Source organism: Malus sylvestris, chromosome 5, assembly GCF_916048215.2.
Source record: "Malus sylvestris chromosome 5, drMalSylv7.2, whole genome shotgun sequence".
NCBI classification, from domain to species: domain Eukaryota; kingdom Viridiplantae; phylum Streptophyta; class Magnoliopsida; order Rosales; family Rosaceae; genus Malus; species Malus sylvestris.
In genome coordinates, this window is record NC_062264.1 from 22,097,117 (window position 1) to 22,120,896 (window position 23,780).

Below are 23,780 nucleotides of genomic sequence, written 5' to 3' on the forward strand. Positions count from 1 at the left end.
TTTAATGGTTTGTTCTTTTCACTGTACTGAATTACTAGGTTGTGGATGAGAAGATGAGATGTTATGGTGTATGAGTATTTATGATAGGGTTGTGGAAGTTTTAAGTTTGTTTGAATGTATTTTTCATAGATTGATTGAATGTGCAATAGGGGATATATAATAAGGTAGAAGGTTACAAGCAACCCTACCTTGGCAAATCCTACTAACCCAGTAAACCCCTAAAGTTGTCACTTCTTAAATTAAGGGAGTGTAGTAAGTAGCTAGCACAAAACTATCAATAAGTCATCTAAATGTCAATCTTCCTCAAATTAAGGGATTAGGCTTACTAAAGAATCCCATGGAAAGAGGAAACATAAAATCTGGCAGTATGGGTATCAGTCACCATCGTCTAATACTCCATCTCAAGCTGGATCTAGGAAATTGATCGAGCCAAGCTTGTCAAGGAGATGATAAAAAGGAACTGAAGGAAGTGCTTTTGTGAACACATCTGCTAGTTGATCATGATTGAAAGAAGTACTTGTGCCCTAATGTAGTGACAGTTCACCTTAATATGTTTAGTCATTTCATGGAACATGGGATTATAAGCGATATGCATGGCTGCTTGATTGTCACACATGAGTGACATTGGAGTAGAACTAGAGAATCCTAAGTCTAAAAGTAACCCTTTGAGCCAAATTAACTCATATGTTGTTGATGCCATTGCATGATATTCAGCATTCGCACTAGAACGTGCAATAACTTGCTGTTTTTTGCTTTTCCATGTGACGATGTTTCCTCTAACAAACGTACAATAGCTAGTGATAGACTTCCTATCAATTTCATTTCGGCCCAATCTGCATCAGTGTAACCACTAATTTGAGTGGATTGGTTGTTCTTCATAATAATACCTCTACCAATAAAACCTTTGAGGTAGCATTCAATTCTTTTGACAATGAGAAGATGTTTCACAGATGGTCCATACATGAATTGGTTAACCAGGCTCACATCATAAGTGATATCAGGCTTGGTTATGGTAAGGTATATAAGCTTTCCAACTAACCTTTGGTAGTGACTTACATTATTGAGAGGTTCTCCATCCATATCAAGCTTTAGGTTACTACCAAGGGGAGTGATAGCAGGCTTGCAATCGAGTAATTCAGCCTCAGTGAAAAGGTCCACAACATACTTGCGCTGCTTTAAGAACAAACCATTTTGAGATGTTGCCATTTCAATGCCAAGGAAGTATTTTAGTCTCCCCAGGTTCTTTATGGCAAAGGTGTGATTGAGAGATTTCTTGAGAGCTTCAATTTCAACTTCATTTTCACCTGTGATGATGAGATCGTCTACATAGATGAGGAACACCAATATGCCAGCTAATCCATTACGAGTGAACAAGGATGAGTTCGCATTACTTCGAACAAAACTAGTTGTTTCCAACATTGAACTCAACTTGGCATACCATGCATGTGGAGATTGTTTCAAACCATAGATTGTTTTGTGCAATCGACAAACCATATCATTTTTACCTTAAGAAGAACATGGTGGAAGTTGCATGTATACTTCCTCTTGTAAATCCTCATGAAGGAACACATTTTTTACATCCATTTGATAATGGCCATCTACAATTCACAGCCATTGAAACCCTAACAAAGTTTATTTTGGCTACTGGAGCAAATGTGTCCTTATAGTTTACCCTAAACATTTGAGTGAAACCACGTGCAACCAATCTGGCCTTGTGACGTTCAATGGATCCATCAGCCTTGAACTTTGTCTTATAGATCCATCTACTCCCAATAACCTTCTTCCCTGGTGGTAACTTCACAATGTTCTATGTTTGATTGTTCTCCAAGGCATGAAGTTCATCCTTCATTGCATTTCTCCACTCAGGAATTAGTCGAGCCTCTTGAAAGGTTCGTGGTTCAATGTGATGAAAGATTTCGGTCAGGAATGTGGCATGATTGGGGTGAACACGACTATAACTCAGCACCTCAGTGATGGGGTGTTTGAAAGCAAAGGTGACGTAGTCTCCGAGCCTTGCTGGACGTTATCGAGCATGCAAAGGATTCCGCCATGTAGAAGGTAAAGGGGGAACCTCTTCGTGACTTTCATCTTGAGTAGGCTCAGTACCATCTTCCAGGTTTCTTGGTTGAGAAGACACATGAGTAGTTTCACTCACAATCTCTACTTGTTCATGATTGCTAATGGCTTCTGGATCAAAATGCACTGAGTGATCCATGCACGCAGGCAAGGGGAATAAATCACACATTATCTCCTATCGGGAGTGATCAACCTCCTTGGAGAAGTAGGGAATTATTTCCTCAAATCTTACATCCCTAGACACAAGCATCTTGCTAGTAATAGGATGAAAACATTTGTAACCTTTTTAGGTGGATGAGTATCCCATGAAAACACACTTTGCAGCCCTAGGATCCAATTTGTCACGGTGCAATGCTTGAACATGAACAAAGCATGTGCAGCTAAAGACTCTCAAATGTGATAAAGTTATATGTCTTCCTTTAAGAGTTTCATAAGGAGACTTAAACTCTAAAACACTACTAGGCAATCTTTTGATTAAATAGGTTGCAGTGCGAATGGCTTGTGACCAAAATTTCTTTGGTATGTTCCTGTACAACATCAATGCATGGGTCTTTTCAAGTAAATCATTGTTCTTTCTTTCAGATATCCCATTTTAGGGTTCCCACATAACTTGTTTGGTGAACAATACCATGAGAACTCAAATACTGACTCATATTGTTGGATAAGAATTCGGTGCCATTGTCAATTCTTAGGTTTTGAATGATTGACTGAAATTGAGTTATGACAAGTTGATGAAAGTCTTTGAACATAGTGAAGACATCCTTTTTTTTATTTTAACAAATATAGCCATGTTGTTCTAGAAAAATCATCCACGAAGACAACAAAATATTTATATCCATCAAAAGATTCAATAGTTGGACCCCAAACATCGGAGTGTACAATTTCAAAAGGTTTGCTAGCCCTAGACATTAAGGAACTAAAAGGAAGCATAGTAAACTTGGAGAACTGACATGTATCACACATTATAGATAATTGATACATTTTGGGGAAGAGTTTAAGCAAAATAGTCTCTGATGGATGGGCTAATCTTTGATGCCAGATTTGTTGGTCCTTAGAAGGAATTGAATCAACTTGTAAAGCTTTGACTAGATGAGGTTCCTTGCATAGATAGTAAATACCATTCAGGAAGAACCCTTCACCAATCGTCTTCTTGGTGAAAGAATCTTGAAACACAACACTGCTTGGTGAGAAAGTGACAAGACAATTTAGGGTTCGAGTGATCTTTCCTATGGACAGAAGTTGAAAAGGAAAGGTAGGAACAAACAATGCAATAGGCTCAAGGTTGTTTGAAAGCAACTTTACTTTGTCCAAGCCCAAAACCATGGCATTTTTCCCATTAGCAACTGACACATGAGAGGGTTTTGACAAGGTTTGAAAACTGTGTAAGTTTGAGGCTTTGTTTGTCATATGGTTAGTGGCTCCTGAGTCGATAATCCAACAATCATGTTCAATAGTAGTGTGAAGAGCAGTGGAGAATGCACTAAAAATACTTGGAGTTTTGCTTCTTGGTATATTCTTATTTTCAACAAGGAAACCTGCAAACTGTCCCAGTAGTGCAGTGGGATTTTCAGTTGTATCCCTTGAGCTTTCTCCAGCTTCTCTATGTCCCTTGGTTTGCATGTATATTGCAAAGTTATTTATAAGTGAGACAGGATTTGAAGTGAAGTCTTGAATGCTTTCAGGAAATAAGGTATAGCTGTGATTTGCTGCATGCTGAGGTTTGTATAAGCCAGTGTGGAACTGCCTTGAAGGAATCATTTTGTGATCTTTATTGAACTTAGGTTTCAGTTCGGGGTGCAAAATCCAGCACCTTTCCTCCACGTAACCTACAACGTCACAGTAACTGCACTTCAAGTGTGGATTTTTACCCTTGTAGGTCCTACTATTTGGCAGCATAGACTTTTGACTCAGAAATCTTGGAATTCTTCTCCAAGTTCATCACCCTTCATCGAGTTTCATCATGTTGAATCGTGGCACACACTATTTTGAAGGAATGAAGTTCGACATTCATCAGGACGTGACTCCTGAGATCCTTGTAGTCTGAGTTCAAACTCTCAAACAGCTGATATATCTTGTCTTCTTCAGCTCTTTTTAGAAGAACTATAGCATCAATAGTGTGAGGTAGATAAACATCTAACTCATTCCACATAGTCTTGAGACTTCCCAGGTGCTGCACAAAGAATTTTTTTCATCTTGTTGAAGATTGGCAATGTCCCTCTTTAGCTGAAACACTTGTGCATAGTTATTTTGATTCCCGTACATGTCCTTCGCAAATTTCCACAAATCATGTGAGGACTCGAAATAGCTAAAGATTTCAGCGATATGTTTCTCCATTGAGTTGAGAAGCATTGACATGACTTGTTGGTCCTTGCACAACCATGCTTCGTATGTTTGGGTAAAGAGCTCGGGTGCTTCAACCACTCCATTGATGAACCCTAGCTTTCCTCTTCCACCGAGAGCAAGAGACACTACTCTAAACCATGAAAGATAGGTGAATTCATTCAACAAAACTGAGCATAAACACTGGTTCGTATTTATCTTAGCATCGGGAACAAAAGAGGGAGAACTTTATGAGTTTTCTCCCCCAAGGTTTACTAAACTTTCTTCAGCCATAACTGGAGCTTGAAGATGAACAACAGCGGAAAAAAAATGGGCAGAGACAGGTCAAGGATGACATTGCTCTGATACCATGTGGAAGTTTTAAGTTTGTTTGAATGTATTTTTCATAGATTGATTGAATGTACAAGAGGGGATATACAATAAGGTAGAAGGTTACACGCAACCCTACCTTGGCAAATCCTACTAACCCGGTAAACCCCTAAAGCTGTCACTCCTTAAATTAAGGGAGTGCAGCAAGTAGCTAGCACACAACTATCAAAAAATCATCTAGATGTCAATCTTCCTCAAATTAAGGGATTAGGCTTAATAGAGAATCTCATGGAAAGAGGAAACATAAAATCTGGCTGCATGGGTATCAATCACCATTGTCTAATAGCGGTGAATGGGAAAATTAGATGTTATATATGGTACTGTGGAGCATTTATAGTAGCGGTGAATATGGAGATTTATTTGCATGACCAACAAAGTTGTACGTTCTCACACGACTCCTTGACTTTCTTTGTAATTGTTGTTGTTGTTTTTTTTTTTTTTTGAACAAACGATATTTTCTACACTAAGGGGAATGGAGGGGACTTAGTCTCACAATGGGCTAGCAGTAGTGTGGTTGTAATTCGCTTGCGAGAATCGAACCTAAGACTTCTCACTTACAAGTGAACAGAAATACCACTAGACCATAATACTATGTAGTGACTTCTTTGTAATTGTTAGTTATGAAAATTCCCTATTACCCAAAAAAACACAAAAAAACAAAAAAAAAAAGAAACCTTTCGCCGAACTGATGAAACAAAACCCTACTTTTAGAGTTATTTACATACAACGGCTAAATTTACATGATTACATGTCAATTCAGTGATATATATATATATATATGGCGAATTTAGGTTTCAAATTTTGTGGTCACAGAATTAAAGGTTCAAGTTTTTTTAAGTAAAAACAAAGTGCGAAGGGAAAAAAAATTCAGTTTAATCACTTAATCATTTTGATGAACAATTGGTGAACTTTTTCTCATCAGTCAAGCCATGTTGTGCACATGTCAACAGATCTTGACATATGCTGAAGCAATCTAATGAGTGATGTTGAGATAATTTGTCTAGTGTTGTTAACGCGACGTGTCAAGATATGCCTAATAGGCTTACATCAAATACTTAGTAGGCACAAAAATGACCCATACCAAACATTTGGAGGATCCTCAAAAGACCTTCACATGATTATGTCCCTGACTCTCCATTGGTCCTGGGACCACCTTGGTCCCAAAGTACATCTGGCCCTCTATGAGAGGATTAACTTTTTTTAGTACAAAATACTAATCTACACTAAGTGAGAGAGTGAAAGTCTGAACCTAGGACACAATGAGTTAAAGAAAAAAGTCTCTAACTACTAGGACAATCCACCACATGCATAAAAAAGTTTAACATTTACTTACAGTCGTGCACATCAAGAAGATTAGTAATTAAAATTTTCACTATAATAAAAAAAGAAATGCTAAAGAGACTCTCTTAAAAGTGAGACTCTACGAACTCTCTACTACCACATGTTTTTGGTACAATGTTTTATTAATGTTGGCACATCAGTTGATGTTAAATTGTAAGTTGACAGAGAATTCATGAGGAGCCTCACTTTTGGGAGTCTCCTTAATATTTCTCTACTAAAATTGAGCAACCCCAATGGCACAAACTATATGTTAATACAATTAATTATAATCATACTACACATGTAAAGACATTCAATTAGATAAACCCATAAACATCAAATACATATACCAATAAACAAAGCAGTAAATAGAAAAAGAGTAAGGAATAATCTGGCCTGAGATATCAAGAGAGGTGTGTTGTCACTGTGACGCCTCTCTACGTGCAAGTTATAAAGACCATATACATTAAAATACAACCCTTGAATCTCACAGAGTGTTTGATCTATATGCACTAGTACGGTAGATAGGGTGCCACGTAGTAATCAATTGCCTATTGATGATGAAGATAAGTAGATGGATATAGGGAATGTAGATGTCGGAGAGAAGGAAAGTAATGAAATCTTTTTTATGTTTGAGGAGTTCCGTAGGATCATAGGGAATATAGATTTAGGTCAGAAGGAAAGTAATGAACGTCTATTTTATGTTGGAGGAATTCCTTATTTATAAAACTCTGTACTCTCTTTTGTAAAAGTTGTGACTTATCCCAATAGACATGGCTCTTCATATTTATTATTTTAGAAAATAGTAAATAAAGTTTTGAGTCTTAAGTAAAATAAATTAAATAACCAACAATTTTCCACAAGATTCAAAACTCTATAACAATTTAGAAGACGTAAACATATAGATATGAATGGAAGAAATTTGGACAACTTGTATACCATGGAATGGGTGTAACTTTCTTCTGGACTCGAACCTAAATTTAGTGTTAACAACTTTCATCTGAAGGAATCACAGTGAACTATGTCTTGAACTAGACCCTTTTTGACCAAAATACTAAATGTCACACACATGGCACTGTTAAAAAAACTTGGCGCAGGATAACGTTATTTGTGGCTTGCTCTTAATCTTGATTCTCATGAGAGTTCTTTGAGAACAGCCCAATCCTCATAGTCACGGCCTCATGATTACTCTTACTTAAGTGAGTTCTCCAATAGTACATGTGACCTGTACCTTGCGGGAGATTGCTAGCCTCGATACTCATTCAATGTTAATACCCTTCCTAACGCCTCATAAAATAGCACTAAGGATGAGTAGAAGAAGATATTTCTTTATCTTTTGAGTTGTTTTGTAGATAGGTCGCTCAAGACCTTTGGTCTCAATATCTCATGGATATCTTCACTTTAATATGTGTTGATGCAGAAAACCGGAGGTCTTGGAACAACGTAAATCCAACCGTGAATCTGCAAGAAAGTAAATAACAAGATGTATCGTGGTTCACCCCAAGGTTTGGGCTACGTCCACACTGATTATGTATTTATTTGAGGGAGAGAGAGCTCTGAGAGTGAGAGCCTTGAAAGGGGGTGAGAGGGCCTAGGAATTGGCCTTTGAAATGGCTACCCCTAATTGTGAGGGTGAGGGGTCCTTTTATAGAATAAGGACTCCTCACTTATTACATATTTGCCCCTTCCTTTATCACATAATTACATTTAAGTCCCCAAAGTATTTATATGAGATCTAAATACGAGGCCCTAAATATGTTATAAACAATATGAATGCTATAATGAGTCATGTAGTATGGAATGTTTATACCATATTGAACTTCCTTCATGGTATCTCCAATTAAAGAAATTGAGTTTCTTCCCTAGGTGACTTCCTTACGGGCTTAAGCACATCCCCCTCGACAATTGCATTTAACCTCTTGCGAAGCATGCATATAAATGAATGACAAGTCATTTTATTATGTTTAGCCTTGACTATGCGTATATAATTTTTGTCCACACATTTACTCGTTATTGCTCTTAAATATACATGTTATAAGTAACTGCAAACTAAATAGCGTATTAGCCATAATTCTTCATATACGGGATTATATGATATCCACTCTCTGGAATATCATATCGAAAGTTAAGGTGAATAATCATTCATAGCCTCATATTAGTATAATTCCTCATATAAGGATGAACATCTTGGTTTATCTAATTAAATGATTTCACATGTGTATTATAATTATAATTACTTATATTATCCTACAAATGTTTCAAATAAGGTCATTCAGATAAGATCTTGCAGATGCATTTGCTGGCATTTTTTTTTTTTCAGAAAATTTGCTGAGATATTGACTCACCATGGTATGTGAAATACAATACCAAGCTAGAGAGTTAAGTTCCAGTCCAAACACAATTCCTTTGAAAATTAGTCATGCTGATATGTGTGAAGAAAATAAAAAACAAATTTATTTGTCAATGACGTTTTTTTAAAAAAGAAAATTTAAAAATTAGGAAAGAAAGTGTCTGGCCACAGCTCCAGTATGAGATTCGAAGAATTTTGAAGGAGAAGAAGAGTCTTTAACAAATTATAAAATCCATTGCAATGGAATGTCGTAAAGTGAAGGCGTATTTGCACACACGATTACAATATACATGTACCTCACATTCCCTTTTATTTCTAATTTTTTATTTAAAAGAACAAAATACTAGATCCGAGACCAAAACATGGTCATGTCTAGTACATACGAGAAAAGCTCATTCGTAAATGGTGCTATATAATACTCTTGTCTTTAACGCACTCATTACATGACCTATGACGAGTGAACAAGTGCTAAAGGCACAAGATTACAGTGTAAGTTTTATTTATTTAGTAAGGGCGCTCCCCATCTGTTACAGAAGGATCATAATCACAAATCACAAAGGTTTGTCCATTCGTGCACAATGACGTGGCACAACCAACATAGGTTGATTTGCTCCAAACCACAGCAAGATAGTGACCACATTCGTCGTTAATACATTTGTTTTGGTTGTAGTCATAGAACTCCTTTTCGGTAACCCAATACTTGACAGCAGCTGCACCCGTCATGCCTTCGCCTGAGGCTATGTTCTCACCATAAGGCCCCATTGAGTGCTCCATTGCACAGTCCCAAGATCTTACATTGGCATAGTTTTGTGCATACCTTGCTATGGTCGCGTTCCATTTGATCGGACCAACACCGACCTCCGCCCGAGCTTTGTTGTGTTCATTGATGAAGCCTCTGATATCTCTTCTGGAAGCGGCTGAGGAGACACGAGCTAAGATTAATGCCAAGGAGCAGATGCACAACACAAGCTTAATGTTGTACCCCATTTTGTTTTCCATATTTATGAAATGTCTCAAATATTGTAGGTAGACTTGAGAAGGTTGATGGATGTTAATACAAATGGGACATGAGATTTGCCTTATTTATAGAAAGATAAAGGCATGCTACTGTTTTCTTCCCTAGCTACGAGCTGCCTTGAAAAGGAGAGGGATTTAATACAGTTGGAATTAATAAGATAAATATAGAGGACAAAAGAAAACGAATAACTAACCAACTTCCGATTTGGTTAATGTGTTGTTACACAAAAATGTTAGAGAGACCAAATTGTAGACCATCTTTTTGTAGATTGACTTTTTTTTAATTATTTAAAGAATGAATCAAACCATCATTCGTTATGTCATATGCGGTTTACATTTGGTCTCTCTAGCATGACGTGTTGTTACATGAAATTTGTAAGTCAAAATAATTGCCTTGGGTTATATCTTATCTCTTCATTTCTCATCAGGAGACTTAATAAATAATCAGTTAGAAAATTATATATAGAAAATTAAAAATATCACTTCTGTATTTGCTATTTCGATTTTTCGTAAATGACACCTACAGAAAATTGAAATTTTCCTTCAACATGATATTTTTCATCTCTACCTTTCTTACATGTTGAAAATAATTGATAGTATAAACTCACCTTAAACTAATAGATAATATGAAATTCATACTCTCAATACGTATAACAGTTATTATGGGAATTCAGGTCAGAATCTTACTTGATTAGCATAACATTACGCAAGAATTCGAAGTGATCCCCGGCCACGCTTATAACAGTAAGGTGATCTCGTGAATTCATGTCACTATCTCGTGAATTCATATCACTATCTATCATAGTAAAGGCCAAAAGCCATTGATCACTTGAGCAATATCTTTTAAGCCATCACTTTTGGCATTACATTTCACAGATCCAGCTCCGACAGTGCTTTATTTGTATATTTGCTTTAGCTTTTGCTTTCCTTTTTTTTTGTCAAGAGCAATTCCAATCTTAAAAAATACGCTGGTACTCGACCCATTTAATCCACTCGGTAAACAGTGATAGAACCTATGAACAATAAATTGGCCAAATGCTTCTCTAAAAAATGCTCTGGTACAAACGATCTCCACTCCTACAAAATGCACTGGCACCCAGCCCACTTAAAATATTATTAATTTTTTATAAAATAATAAATTTTAAATTTAGTTTTAACCAATTATGTCACGCCGCATGTCATTATCTGAAAGTACTATAGAAAAAATAGTTTTAAGGTGGAAGATGATGGTTCTGTATTTTTTAACAATTTTTAATAATTTTGTTAATTTTTTATTAATTTAATTTAGTGAATTAACGTGTCCAACGGTCATAATTCTGACCATTGTGCATTTTTTTTAATTTTTGGGACGAAGAACGTGGACCGTTGATCTCTGGATCCAACTACCCATAATGAGCCACGTGGCCTCCCATCAGAACCGGTGGTGCGCCTGCGCATGTGGGCCTCGCCCCCTGTTTCTTGTCAAGAACGGTGCCCACTTGCACGTGTTTCCCACGCCTTGGCGCAAAAAAAAAAATTAAAACGACCTGTGATGTCACACTGGCATCATCATAACGTCACATAGGCCTGACCTTGGTTCAACACATTCTAGGCCGCCCTATAGGATGGCTTGGGCTGGGTACCAGCCTATTAGGCTAGGCTAGAGCACTTTTTGTGAGTGCTGGGCCATTTTGTGGGCTGTGAGCCGACCTACCTGTTTGGGGTGGATTTGCTCTAACCAACTTTTTCTTATTTTTCTCTAATTAACACAAATTAAGAGCTTCATATATTTGATATCTCTTATAATATTAGGAATTCAAAACCATACATCTTCTCTGTAAATATCGACTAATTATGTTAGTTTGCTAAATTAATGCAGCCATCTCTGTAAGCATCCAATTTCATATATAATGTTTAATAAAAAGAAAACTTAACATCCAATTTATATCACATTTGTTTTCTATTACCATTTCTTCAAGTAAGAAGATAGGATATGGAAAGGAACAATGAGAGAGAATGATGAAAAAAATAAAAGACTGTTGGATTCCTTTCTACGGGACCTTCCCCCAACTAGTCAATTCACTATTCAATATGCTACAAATCTCCAGATTGATTATAAACCACAACATATAGATCAATATATGTCAAAATTTTGGAACTCAAGTTGACTACTAAAGTCAAAATGTTTGCTTTCTTTTGGGGATTGAAAGAGGAAACATTGTTAGAGTATATAAATGAATGCTGAAGATTGTGACACTTGGCAATCTACAAGAAAGGAAATTAGTTTGTTAAGATTAGATAAGGATGTTGTTAGAAGATATGGTTGTAATAACATCTCCCTATATATGCAGGATTGTATAGATTATTGTCACTAAGTAAAAATATACAAAGATTTATGTTTCTCTCTCTAAGAGATCTCTCTAGCTCTCTCTAAGCTGTCTTATCTTCTTCTCTAAGTTTTCTTGTTTTCTCTACAAACTGTGTTCTTCATTTCTGCACTATGGTTTACATGGTATCACTCGCCGAATTAGCTTAACCGCAAGCTTCTTCGATCTGGGTTTCTTGCTTCCGCTACCTAATTTCTCTTCTTTGTGACTGTTTCGGTTGATTTAGGCTTTGGCCAACTACCCATTATTCTCTTCTCTCTTTCTTCGAATTTCTGCACACCAAGTGTTTGTTGTTAGGTCTCAACAAAAGTTGATCAAGATGGTTACAGTGAGTCAATAGCAAATTTTACAATCCCTAATTATTGGGTTGATTTCATCGGTTTCTCCATCTGTTTCTATTAAGTTGGATGATACCAACTATCTTCAATGGCATTTTCAAATGAAATTGGTGCTTGATGGGTATGGCATTATGAATTTTGTGGATGGATCACATCCTTGCCCCTCTCAATTTGCTTCTTCAAGTTCTGCAGATTCAGAGGTTGTATCAACTGGTTCCAATTCCAGAGTTGAATATGATGAGTATAAGGTTTGGAAGATGCATGATAGAGCACTAATGCAACTTATCATTCCTACTTTGTCTCCGCTTGCAATTTCTTGTGCAATTGGGAGCACTAGTGTAAAAGAATTATGGGTGTGTCTTCAGGAACAATTATCTACAATTACAAAGACTTCCATTTTCCAAATGAAGTCTGACTTACAAACTATCAAGAAAGGGGCTGATTCTGTGAGTCAATATCTTCAGCGCATCAAAGAGACTAGAGATTATCTTTCTACAACAGAGGTTACTTTTGTTGATGAGGATATTCTTATCTTGGCTTAAATGGTCTTCTAGCTGAATATAACATGTTTCGGTGTGTTATTCATGGTCGTGAAAGTGTGATTTCTCTCAAGGAGTTTCATGCTCAATTGCTTGCTGAGGAAGCAACTCTTAAGAGTAATTCTTCTGTTAATTTTCCCACTGCTTTGATGGCTCATAATCAAAATTACAATGATAATTCTAGGTTCCAAAATGGTAGTAATGGTTTTACTAATGGGAATCACAATGGTAATTCTGGTTATCACAGTGGGAAATCTAGGCAGTCCAATTTCTTCAATGGTGGCAATCGTTCCAAATACAAAGGCAAAGGGAAATCAAGTAACAATCAGGGCAATAGATATTATAATAATCAAGGCCAGAGGTCCTACCATTCCAAACCTATTGTTCATGATTACATTCCTGGTATTCTTGTAAATCCTTCTCAGCTCAATAATGTTGCCTCATCTTCCAGTATTGTTTGTCAATTGTGTTCTCAACAAGGTCATTCAGCTATCAATTGTGCTTATAAAGATGTTGAACCTTCTGAGTCTTGTCAGATTTGTGATAGAAACAATCATACTGCCAAGACATGTTTCTATAGAAATAAAGCCAAGACTTCTGGATCCCAAATGACTGCCATGAATGCAATTTATCCTGGTTCAATGCAATATCCTCATTTTATGCATACTATGCTTCCTGTGATGAATAATATGTCGTCTATGATGAATATGCCATCTTCTCAGGTGCCAGTTTCTATGAATGCCTCATCTTCTTATAATATGCCATCTATGCCATCCTCTTCATCAAATTTAGCTTCACCACAAGTATGGTTGACAGATTCTGGTGCTACCAATCATATGACTAATGATTTGCATAATTTGTCCATGGCTTCTCCATATCCTCATAATGAAACAGTGCAAACAACAAATGGTGAAGGTTTATCAATCACTCATTTTGGGCATTCCATTCTCAAAACTCATGTGCAATCAACCAAATTAAATTCTATTCTTTATGTTCCCATAATTACTCATAACTTGCTGTCAGTTCACCGAATTTGCTTGGACAACAATTGTTGGCTTATATTTGATGCATTTTGTTTTTAGATTCAGGACAAGGCCACAGGGAGACTCATATATAAAGGACTATGCAATAATGGACTATACCCTATACCATTCATTCCTGTTCTTTCTCCTACAGCTCAGAAACAAGCTTATCCAGCAATTGCATGCCTTGGACACACTGTCAAGACTACAATTTGGCACATTCGTTTAGGTCATCCTTCCAACTCTATAGTACATCTTATGCTTAGTAAATCCAATGTTACTGTTGTAAAAGATGTGAACCCTATTGTTTGTCAAAGTTGTTTAAAGGGTAAGTTTAGTAAACTTCCCTTTTGTCCTGTCTCCTCTAGGTTTGCTATATTTTTTGAAATTGTTCATAGGGATTTGTGGGGACCTGCACCATGTACATCAATTGATGGTTTCAAATACTATGTCCTATTTGTTGATGATTGCACCAGATTTTCCTGGCTTTTTCCCTTAATACATAAATCAGATCTTTCTTCCATCTTTGTCTCGTTTTACAATTCAGTGTTAACTGAGTTTTCTACAAAATCAAAATTATATTGGCAAATCATTACAGTCATTTCTTGTTGCCCATGGTATATCCCATCATAAGTCCTACCCTTATACACCTGAGCAAAACGGTTTGGCCGAAAGAAAACATAAACATATTGTTGAAATTGCAATCACCCTTTTGCAAAATGCTCATTTACCTACGAAATTTTGGACCTTTGCTTGTAACACTACAATTTACTTCATTAATAGAATGCCATCATCTGTCATCAACAATAAATCTCATTTTGAAATGCTATACTCTGCCATTCCAGAAATTCAACATCTTAGGGTCTTTGGGTATGCTTGTTATCCATTTTTGAAGCCTTACAACAGTAACAAATTACAACCTAAGACTGCTAAATATGTGTTCTTAGGTTATGCCTCCAATTATAAAGGCTATATTTGCTATGAACTGAGTCATAAGAGGATTTATATCTCTAGGCATGTGATTTTTAATGAGATTGATTTTCCATATGTTACTTTGGATACTAAACCTACATCTCATCCTAAACCTGATTCCTATACTTATCCTTATGTGGTTCCAAACCTTCAAAATATCCTAGTAACACCTCCTACATCACTGCCCTTATTTCCAGCTACTACATTACCCTCATCCTCACCTCAACCATCCCCTCACTCATCATTTCAGCCCTTATCTCAACCAACTTCCCAACCATCACCCCAACCATTATCTCAGTCCATTGTTGCTGAAGGATCTCCAGTCTCTGTGGCACCTAAGTTTAGTCCTGAGACCTTACAAGTGATTCTTACTATTATACCACTGAATTTGCATCCTATGCAAATGAGGTCCAAGAGTGGTATTGTTAAAAAGAAGGTACTTTCACTTCTGTTGATACTGCAACATCTGTGGATTTAAAAGTTCTTATGTGATATAAGGCAATGCAGGAAGAGATTAATGCACTGTATTTGCAGAAGACTTGGAGTTTGGTTGATCTTAGAACTCATAAGAATTTGGTTGGGTGTAAATGGGTGTTTAAAGTGAAAAGAAATGTTAATGGGACTATTGCTCGGCACAAAGCTCGATTGGTTGCCAAGGGGTTTAGTCAAGAACAAGGTCTCGATTACAGTGAAACTTTCAGCCCTGTTGTGAAGCCCACAACTGTGAGATTAATCATTACCTCAGCGGCTCATTTCAATTGGCCATTGAGACAATTGGATATCAAGAATGCATTTCTTCACGGCATTTTGCAAAAAGAAGTCTACATGTCTCAACCTCCAGGTTTTGAGGATTCTAGGTATCCACACTTAGTTTGCAGATTACATAAGTCTCTTCATGGCCTGAAACAAGCCTCACGGGCCTGGAATGATCGGTTTACACAGTTTTTACCTTAGTTGGGATTCAGTAATACTTACTCGGACTCTTCTCTCTTTGTTAAGCTTGTTGATGGTTCAATTGTTATGTTGTTATTGTATGTCGATGATATTATCATCACTGGAAGTGCAACAAAGGCTATTCAACAGGTTATTACAGATCTCACCAAGGAATTTGATCTTAAAGATCTTGGTCCATTGCATTTGTTCTTGGGTATTCAAATTACTTGAACTTCACAAGGGCTGTTTTTATCTCAAGAGCAGCATATTATGGATTTATTGAAGAAAAATGATATGTTGGATTGTAAAGATGCTGCCACTTCTTGTTTGCCTTCTAGCAGATTGCTTAAAGATGATGGTCAACCATTTAATAATCCATGATTAACAGGAGCATAGTTGGTGCATTGCAGTATCTTGTATTCGTTAGACCTGATATAGCTTTTTTCATTCATCAGGTTTGCCAGTTTATGCAAGCTCCTATGATTGCTCAATTTATTGCTGTGAAACGAATATTGCGATACTTAAAAGGTTCAGCTTCCTATGGTGTTACTTATAGCACATGAGATTTGATGATTAAATTAGTGATGCTGATTAGGCTGGTGACCCTAATGACAGACGCTCTACTACCAGCTTGGTTGTGTTCTTGGGCAATAATCTCATATCTTAGTCTTCTAAAAAGCAACCAACTGTATCTCGTTCTTCAATCGAGGCTAAGTATAGGGCATTGTCTTCAACAGCTGCAGAGTTGGATTGGATTCAACAATTACTTACTTTTCTACAAATTAAGCTTTTATATACTCCTGTATTGTTTTGTGATAACTTGTCTGCTCTAGCTCTCTCTTTCAATCCAATTCAACATTAACCGACAAAGCACATTGAGATCGATGTTCACTTTGTGTGCGAACGAGTTGCAACAAAGAAGCTACTGGTTCAATTTATGTCTTCTTTGGAGCAGTTTGCTGTATTCTCACAAAGGGTCTCAGTTCACCTATTTTCCACACTCATTGTTCCAACCTCATGCTTGGTTTCTCTAAACATAAGGTAGAGGGGGGATGTTAGAGTATATAAATGAATGCTTAGGATTGTGACACTTGGCAATCTACAAGAAAGGAAATTAGTTAGTTTGTTAAGATTAGATAAGGATGTTGTTAGAAGATATGGTTGTAATAAGATCTCCCTATATATGCGGGATTGTATGGACTACTGTCACTAAGAAAAAATATACAAAGATTTTTGTTTCTCTCTCTAAGAGATCTCTCTAGCTCTCTTTCTAAGCTGTCTTATCTTCTTCTCTAAGTTTTCTTGTTTTCTCTACAAACTGTGTTCTTCATTTCTGCACTATGGTTTACAATAATGCCCAACCCTTATAGCTCGAAAAGATATTTCCTACACATGTTGAAAAACATGGAACCAAAGAAACAACGCTTTTCTGAACAAAGGATACGTAATGCAATGGAAACATTATACCCATTAGGAATTATTTAGTCAAAATTCAGGGGAGGCTGAAATGCCTCTGTGGGTCTTCTCAGCTCCCGGAATGGGTGAATAACTGTGGCTTGCCACTAGTTGTCCCCCTTTTAAAGAAAAAAAAACCATAGGATATTCTTTAGCTTTGCAAGGTTGGGTCTCGATCATGTTCAAGTGGAATGAGATTCATAGGTTCTCATTAATATAATTAACGGCAAAGTGCAACTTCGTTGGAGAATTAGGCATTGGTTTTCAAAACTATCATTCACACATATATTACGAAAAGCGAATATCATAGTTGGTACAATGGCACCAATAAAAGAACATTATTATCACAATTAAGTTGAAACCATAGTATCATATAGATGAAAAATGTACTCATTCATGTAAAACTTTTTAATCTTAAAATGTACTCATTCTTAAATATACCAATTTGTTATATGTAAAATGTACCATTCCTTTTAGGATAAAAAACTGTTTACTACCCTCATGTTGCGTGGTTTTCAACATTTAGTACATCAAGTTTTTTTCGTCCCAGAGTCATACCTAAAGTGTAAATTTTGGGACAGTCTCATACATCCGATAGTCAAACTGTTAAATCTGTCGTTAATTGTGACGTAGCGCCCATGTGGACAATGACTGGGCGCCACATGTCATCCACGTTTTTTTTTTTTTTTTTCCTTCTTCTTCTTCTTCCTCCTCCTTCTTCTTCTAGGTTGCAGGGGGATGGGGGGACGAACTGGGTTCCCTTTTTTTTTCTTCTTCTTCTTCTTCCTCCGAATCTAGGTTGCAGATTCGGCTTTTTTTTTTTCTTCTTCCTCCTTCTTCTTCCTTCTTCCTTCTCCTTCTTCTTCCCCTTCTTCCTTCCTCATTCTTCTTCTTCTTCTTCTTCCTCCAAATCTAGGGAAGATGAAGGTTTTTTTTTTTTTCCTTCTTCCTCCTTCTTCCTTCTCCTTCTTCTTCTCCTTCTTCCTTCCCCTTCTTCTCCTTCTTCCTTCTTCTTCCTTCTCCTTCTTCTTCTTCTTCTTCTTCTTCTTCCTCCGAATCTGGGGAAGATGAAGGTTTTTTTTTTTTTAATATATATATTTTATTTATTTATTTATTTATTTGTAATTTCCACGTGGGTGACACGTTGCGCCCAGTTATTGTCCACATGGACGCCATGTCACAGTTAACGGGAGACTTAACAGTTTGACTAACGGATGTATGAGACTGTCCCAAAATTTATACTTTAGGTATGACTCTGGGACGAAAAAAACTTGATGTACTAAATGTTGAAAACCACGAAACATGAGGGTAGTAAACAGTCTTTTACCCTTCTTTTTATATATAAAATCTATTCAATTTTTTTTCTAATCCATTTTTAAACTTATAAGGGTACATTCTTTTTTCTTTGATTTTAAAATGTATCCATGTCAAGTATAATTGAAGAAATTTACTAATGTTATTAAGCCTAATATATATATATATATATATATATATATATATATATATATATTGTGATTTTGAAGAATGTACCCATGTTTTGATATAATAATTTTTTTATTTAATTTTGATGAATGTACTCATGTTTATACACACACACACACACACTATAGTATATTTATATTTTAATATTTTTAATTCCACAAATTATGGTTTTTTTATTTAAAATCTCATTTATATAAACAACTAAAATTTCTAATTTTTAATTTAAAAAATATAGTAACGTACATAAAAATAAATTATTACATTAATTTCAGGGACCTCGATCAAAAATTAAAAACCAACAAGGTTCAATCAAAGAATATTCATAACTAAAGACCGCATGTAAAGTCTCTCAATGGACAAACTATCAAACAACGAATATTATTTAATTAACGGAAAAATAAATAAAGAAAATTGTCAAGGCAGCTAGAAACTGAGAATTGTGTTTTGACTCACTTATTAAAATAACAAATACAATGAACATGATATAGAGAAAACCAAAGCAAACCCTAATTTTAAGGGCAAGAAATCCTAATCCTGGGCCCACAACAAACCCATAAATAATGAACTACACAACTAATATTTTCCAAGACAATACGAGTTCTGTTAAGCAGTCACGATAAGACAAACTCTGTTAGACGGACATGACAAAACAAGCAAGCGATTAAAGTGAGAAAACAAGCAAACAAGCAATCTAAGTGAGCAAACAAGTGACCGGACGAGCAATCAAGCAATTCCAACGACCAACAATCAAACAACAAATTCTGACAATACTGAAACTACGGTTTGTGGAAAGAAAATATGAATGCTCCCATTCACTAAATGGACGAAATTTCGATATCCCAATAGCAGCAATAGACGAACAAACAGTCCACTTCATCATCATATACACACCATCATCTGAGTTGTGACCATTCCAAATACTCGGGCAATCATTGTGGCACGCAATAGCAGACGACAACAATCCTTCTCCAAACCAAGCAATATGGGCCCTACAAGAAGCCCAACTTCTTATCGTTGTTCTTTTTTCTACTTTTTTTTTTTTCAATGAACAACAATATTCGTGGCACTCGAAATGAGTTTTGCGGCAGCAACTCGATGCGAGTTCGAGGACAATCAGCAAGACGATGAACTGCGGCAACAACAGATGGTTTTTAGCGGGTCGGGATCTAAATTTCATTTCAGGCAGCAACAGTGATGGAATCGGGGAACAAGAATCATGATTTCTAGTATTTCTAGATCTGGGAAACAACAGGTTGCGCGAGTACGATCTCCATGACGATTTTGGTCGGTGAGGGGTTGATGGATCAGATTCAATGTGGTTTGGTGGTTCAACAACAGACAGTTGCGCAGTGCACAAATACAAGGCAGCAGGCGTGCGAGACACAGTAACTGGCGGCGAGATCGTCGAGATGAGCAACAGACTCAAATCTAAGATACGGGTATGGTGGTGGGTACATAGCAGCAAATTCAGGCGGGACGCAAAAACTTCTGGCTTTGTTCTCCACGACAGCCAACTTCGCACACAGTCATTTTTCAATATCAACGACAACCGAACTTACTGATCCAAACTAAACAAACAAACAAATGGAGAAGCGTAAGAGGTGAAGAACGACAGACAAACCAAATAGTGAGTGGGAGTTAATATTAGTAATTATTTTTGTTAGAAGAAGGTGCGGACGAATGGAAGAAGTTTATGTTGGATGACTTAGCAGTAACTGAGAGTTAATATTTTAGTAATTATTTTTGTTATATAATATATTATAATGTTTAATTTTGAATTAATTTGTTTGTATAAAAGGAGTGGTATATTATTGATGAAACGGAGCCGAACCTAATGAGTTCAATGGATGATATATTTAAGAGGTGTTATTGGCCGTGGAAATATGATGTAGCTTGTGATGGAGAAGAACCACCAGTAGAGTAGTTATTTTTTTTTTTTGATTTTATAGACGATTAAATTAGATTTATAATTCTGGTTATGCACTAGGTTTGGGTGTGATAGCCTGAAGTGAGTGGTGGTGACCATTACTTATTGGAAGCTAGGCTTCCATGACCTTATATTTATGTTGGAGATAAAGTAAGCTCCTCGTTTTTAATATAAATTTAATTAGAACTTAACGGATATGATATTTTCAATAAACTAAATACTTCTTTGGAATGTTTAAAAAAATTGAGATCAATTTAAAATGACACTAAAAGGTTGAGGTGTTTTAACTACTTTCTAAATACTAGTAAATAATATAGTATTGTGTATATTATTTATATTTTTCTCGACTATGAACTTATGGCCTCTATAGCATGTGTATTAATATTAGTATAGAAGTGTTAATTCCCAATATTAGAATACTATTTGACAGCATGAAATTAGCCCTGAAAAATCATAATTAATTTTTCCAACCACGTTGCATCAACCCCGCACTCCTTACTCCCGTTACACAACCACAATCTTAACCAAATTTTTTAATCCAGAATTAGGTGAGATCTACACCTTTACAATATGTTCAGTTCAAATAAAAGTTCCTATACAACTTTCACTTCTTATCGTGTTTAGTTATTATCCCACTTGTAATTGTATAAATCTTACGAGATTAGAAATCTTAGCATTCATTTTTTTTTTTTTTTTTTACAAATGATGAAATAATTTACACTAAATTCATTTAAATACGGAGATAGAGATTTGAACTTGAGTATAGAGAGAGTACACTGCTTTGGTCAACTTAATTAAGCTCATGTCTTTCTTAACGTTGATTGTTTGATATTACATTTGTTTCTTATCTCCTTTTTTCAACTACAAAGAAACCAATGCAAAATAGCAAACGAGGATGATAGAGGTATAGAGATGAAGAAAAATGAATAGTATATTAAATTACAAAAAAATAATACTTTGTATTTTTTTCATTTTTTTATTAATTATTGTGTTTTACCTTTCACAATCAATGATCATGTGCTAGTCACATAAGGGATGTTGAGAGTCCGGATGTATTTCTATACTCCGGTTACAATTTAACCGTCTCTCATCCCCAATTTATTTTCTAGTTTCCTGAAAGAACAAAAAATACAAGTGTAGGTGTGTGCGAGGTCACATGCGCATGCATATATAGTGTCTAGTAGGGACGTTCGTCCTCCGGCTGATACATGGGATCGTAGCTGCAAACGACGTAGTTCACTCCATTGTTGCACTTTGAAACACCACATCCTACCTCGGTGGTTTTGCCCCAAATCACAGCAAGGTAGTGACCACATTCCTCTTTGACACATTTGTTTGATTTGTGGTCATAGAACTCCTTCTCGGTAACCCAATATTTGGTGGCATCGGCGGCAGTCATGCCGGCACCTGAGGCCAAGTTCTCACCCCAACGCCCCATTGAGTGCTCCATCACGCAGTCGCCAACTCTTTTGTTAGCATATTCTTTAGCGTACTGGGCTAAGGTCTCGTTCCACTTGAGTGGAGCGTTACCGACCTCAGCGCGGGGCTTGTTGTGTTCATCCATGGTGGCTTTGATCTCTTCAGGGGAAAGGGCGGAGACAAGAGTGAACACTAATGTGGCGCAGCAAACAGAGAATAAAAGCTTCTTGTTGAACGCCATTTTTGTTTCTCAATGTGAAAAGTACTCTTGGATGTTGTAGTATTAGAGAATGTTTAATTAAGAGATGTTTGATTGAAATGGGAGATGAGATTGTGCATATTTATAATACATATGTCCCAAAGAGGATTTAAAAATAGGCCCTTTAAATTTGTGGTGTCGCATTTTTTTGAGAGGGGATCCCTACAGTTAGGGTTTACTTCACAATAAGGAGGGAAGAGACTACCTTAAATTAGAACTTTGGTCAATCTCTTTCCTAATAAAAGTGAGTTTCATTTTCTTGTCGCAAAAAGTGAGCTTTTTTTTTTTTTTTTTTTTTTTTTTTTTTTTTTTTAAGACGAGATGAAGTAAGAAGGGTAAACGGCTTAGAATCTGCTGTCCCGAATTCCATGCCTCCTTTGTAAGACGAGATGAAGTAAGAAGGGTAAACGGCTTAGAATCTGCTGTCCCGAATTCTATGCCTCCTTTGTCTCTTGTTTAGTTTTTTGACACATGTCCTTCAATTTAACTCCACAAAAACATTGTTAACTTTTTATAAAATTAATAAAAAATTAAAGAAACGAAAAACACATCCAAAAAAACTTGTCTTCCTGAGGTCGTCAAGATACCAACCCCTAGAAACTCCCAACACCCGAAATTAATAAATAAAAAATTTGTTTTCAGTTTGGGATTTACCCAACCCCCAAAAACTCTCGACACCCACCCCTCCAACCACATCACCCCAAATTCTGTTTCAGCAATTTAGCTTCATTTCCAATTTTTGTTTTTTTTAGGGTGGTTTTTCATATTTCTTGAAAATTGAGTTGGATAGGATTGGATTAAATTACATGGAGGAGGATGGCTGTAAATTTTCAGCTGTGGATTCTACTACGAGTTGGCTTCAGAAGTCCCAGCCAAGGGCGAAGAAGAAGGTGACGGTGGGGAATTCAAAGGACGATGATTCCAATGACGCGCCGTCAATAGTAGCCCAATTCACCTACGGTCGACTCTTTCACTGCCTTCTTAAGCAAACCCAAATCACTCTCTTTCAAATCCATTTCCCTAATCATTCCCCAAATCCCACCACCGCCTCCCGCTCCTCCACCTTTGCCCAATTCAATTTTCTCTTCCTCTCTCTAATGCGCCCCTCGATGAAATCACACTCTCTCTCCTTCTCCCTCACGGAATCCTCCACCTTCGTCAACCGCTGCTTCTGAAAAGCAACCTCGTCGTTGTGTTCTTGAATCAATGATTGGAGCGAGAGTAGAAGGAGAAAAGGATCGAACTTTTGCTGCCGGCATTCTTTATTTTTCTTTAATGTTTAATTATTTTTATTTTAATGTATTGAAAGTTAAGGGTGTTAGTTACTAGATTAAGTAGCAGACACGTCAATCACATAAGAAGGGAGACATAAACGAGGCATCAAAATTGGGATAGCATATCTGCAGCCGTAAATAACCTTTTATAACTTGTAAGACAACACGAGAAAAAATTTCCCCAATTCTTACGAATATTAGTTGGTAAATTACACAAATTTGCGAAATTACTCTCTTAACTTTTTAATTACCCAATTTACCCCACATTTTCAATTTTTTACACTTCGGTCATGTCCCACATTTTATCAAATTTGTCGTGTAA

The 23,780-nt window shown here is 36.4% G+C and overlaps 2 protein-coding genes across 2 annotated transcripts; both read right to left on the minus strand.

Moving 5' to 3' along the window:
• Positions 1 to 8,748: 8,748 nt before the first annotated feature.
• LOC126624221 (basic form of pathogenesis-related protein 1-like) lies at positions 8,749 to 9,499 on the minus strand. Its single transcript, XM_050293255.1, has one exon. It carries the CDS (start codon positions 9,452 to 9,454, stop codon positions 8,960 to 8,962), a length of 495 nt encoding a protein of 164 aa, XP_050149212.1. The 5' UTR covers positions 9,455 to 9,499; the 3' UTR covers positions 8,749 to 8,959.
• An 11,941-nt stretch (positions 9,500 to 21,440) lies between these two features.
• LOC126624223 (pathogenesis-related protein 1A-like) lies at positions 21,441 to 22,242 on the minus strand. Its single transcript, XM_050293257.1, has one exon. The coding sequence runs from the start codon at positions 22,164 to 22,166 to the stop codon at positions 21,684 to 21,686; it is 483 nt and encodes a 160-aa protein (XP_050149214.1). The 5' UTR covers positions 22,167 to 22,242; the 3' UTR covers positions 21,441 to 21,683.
• Between the last annotated feature and the right edge of the window lie 1,538 nt (positions 22,243 to 23,780).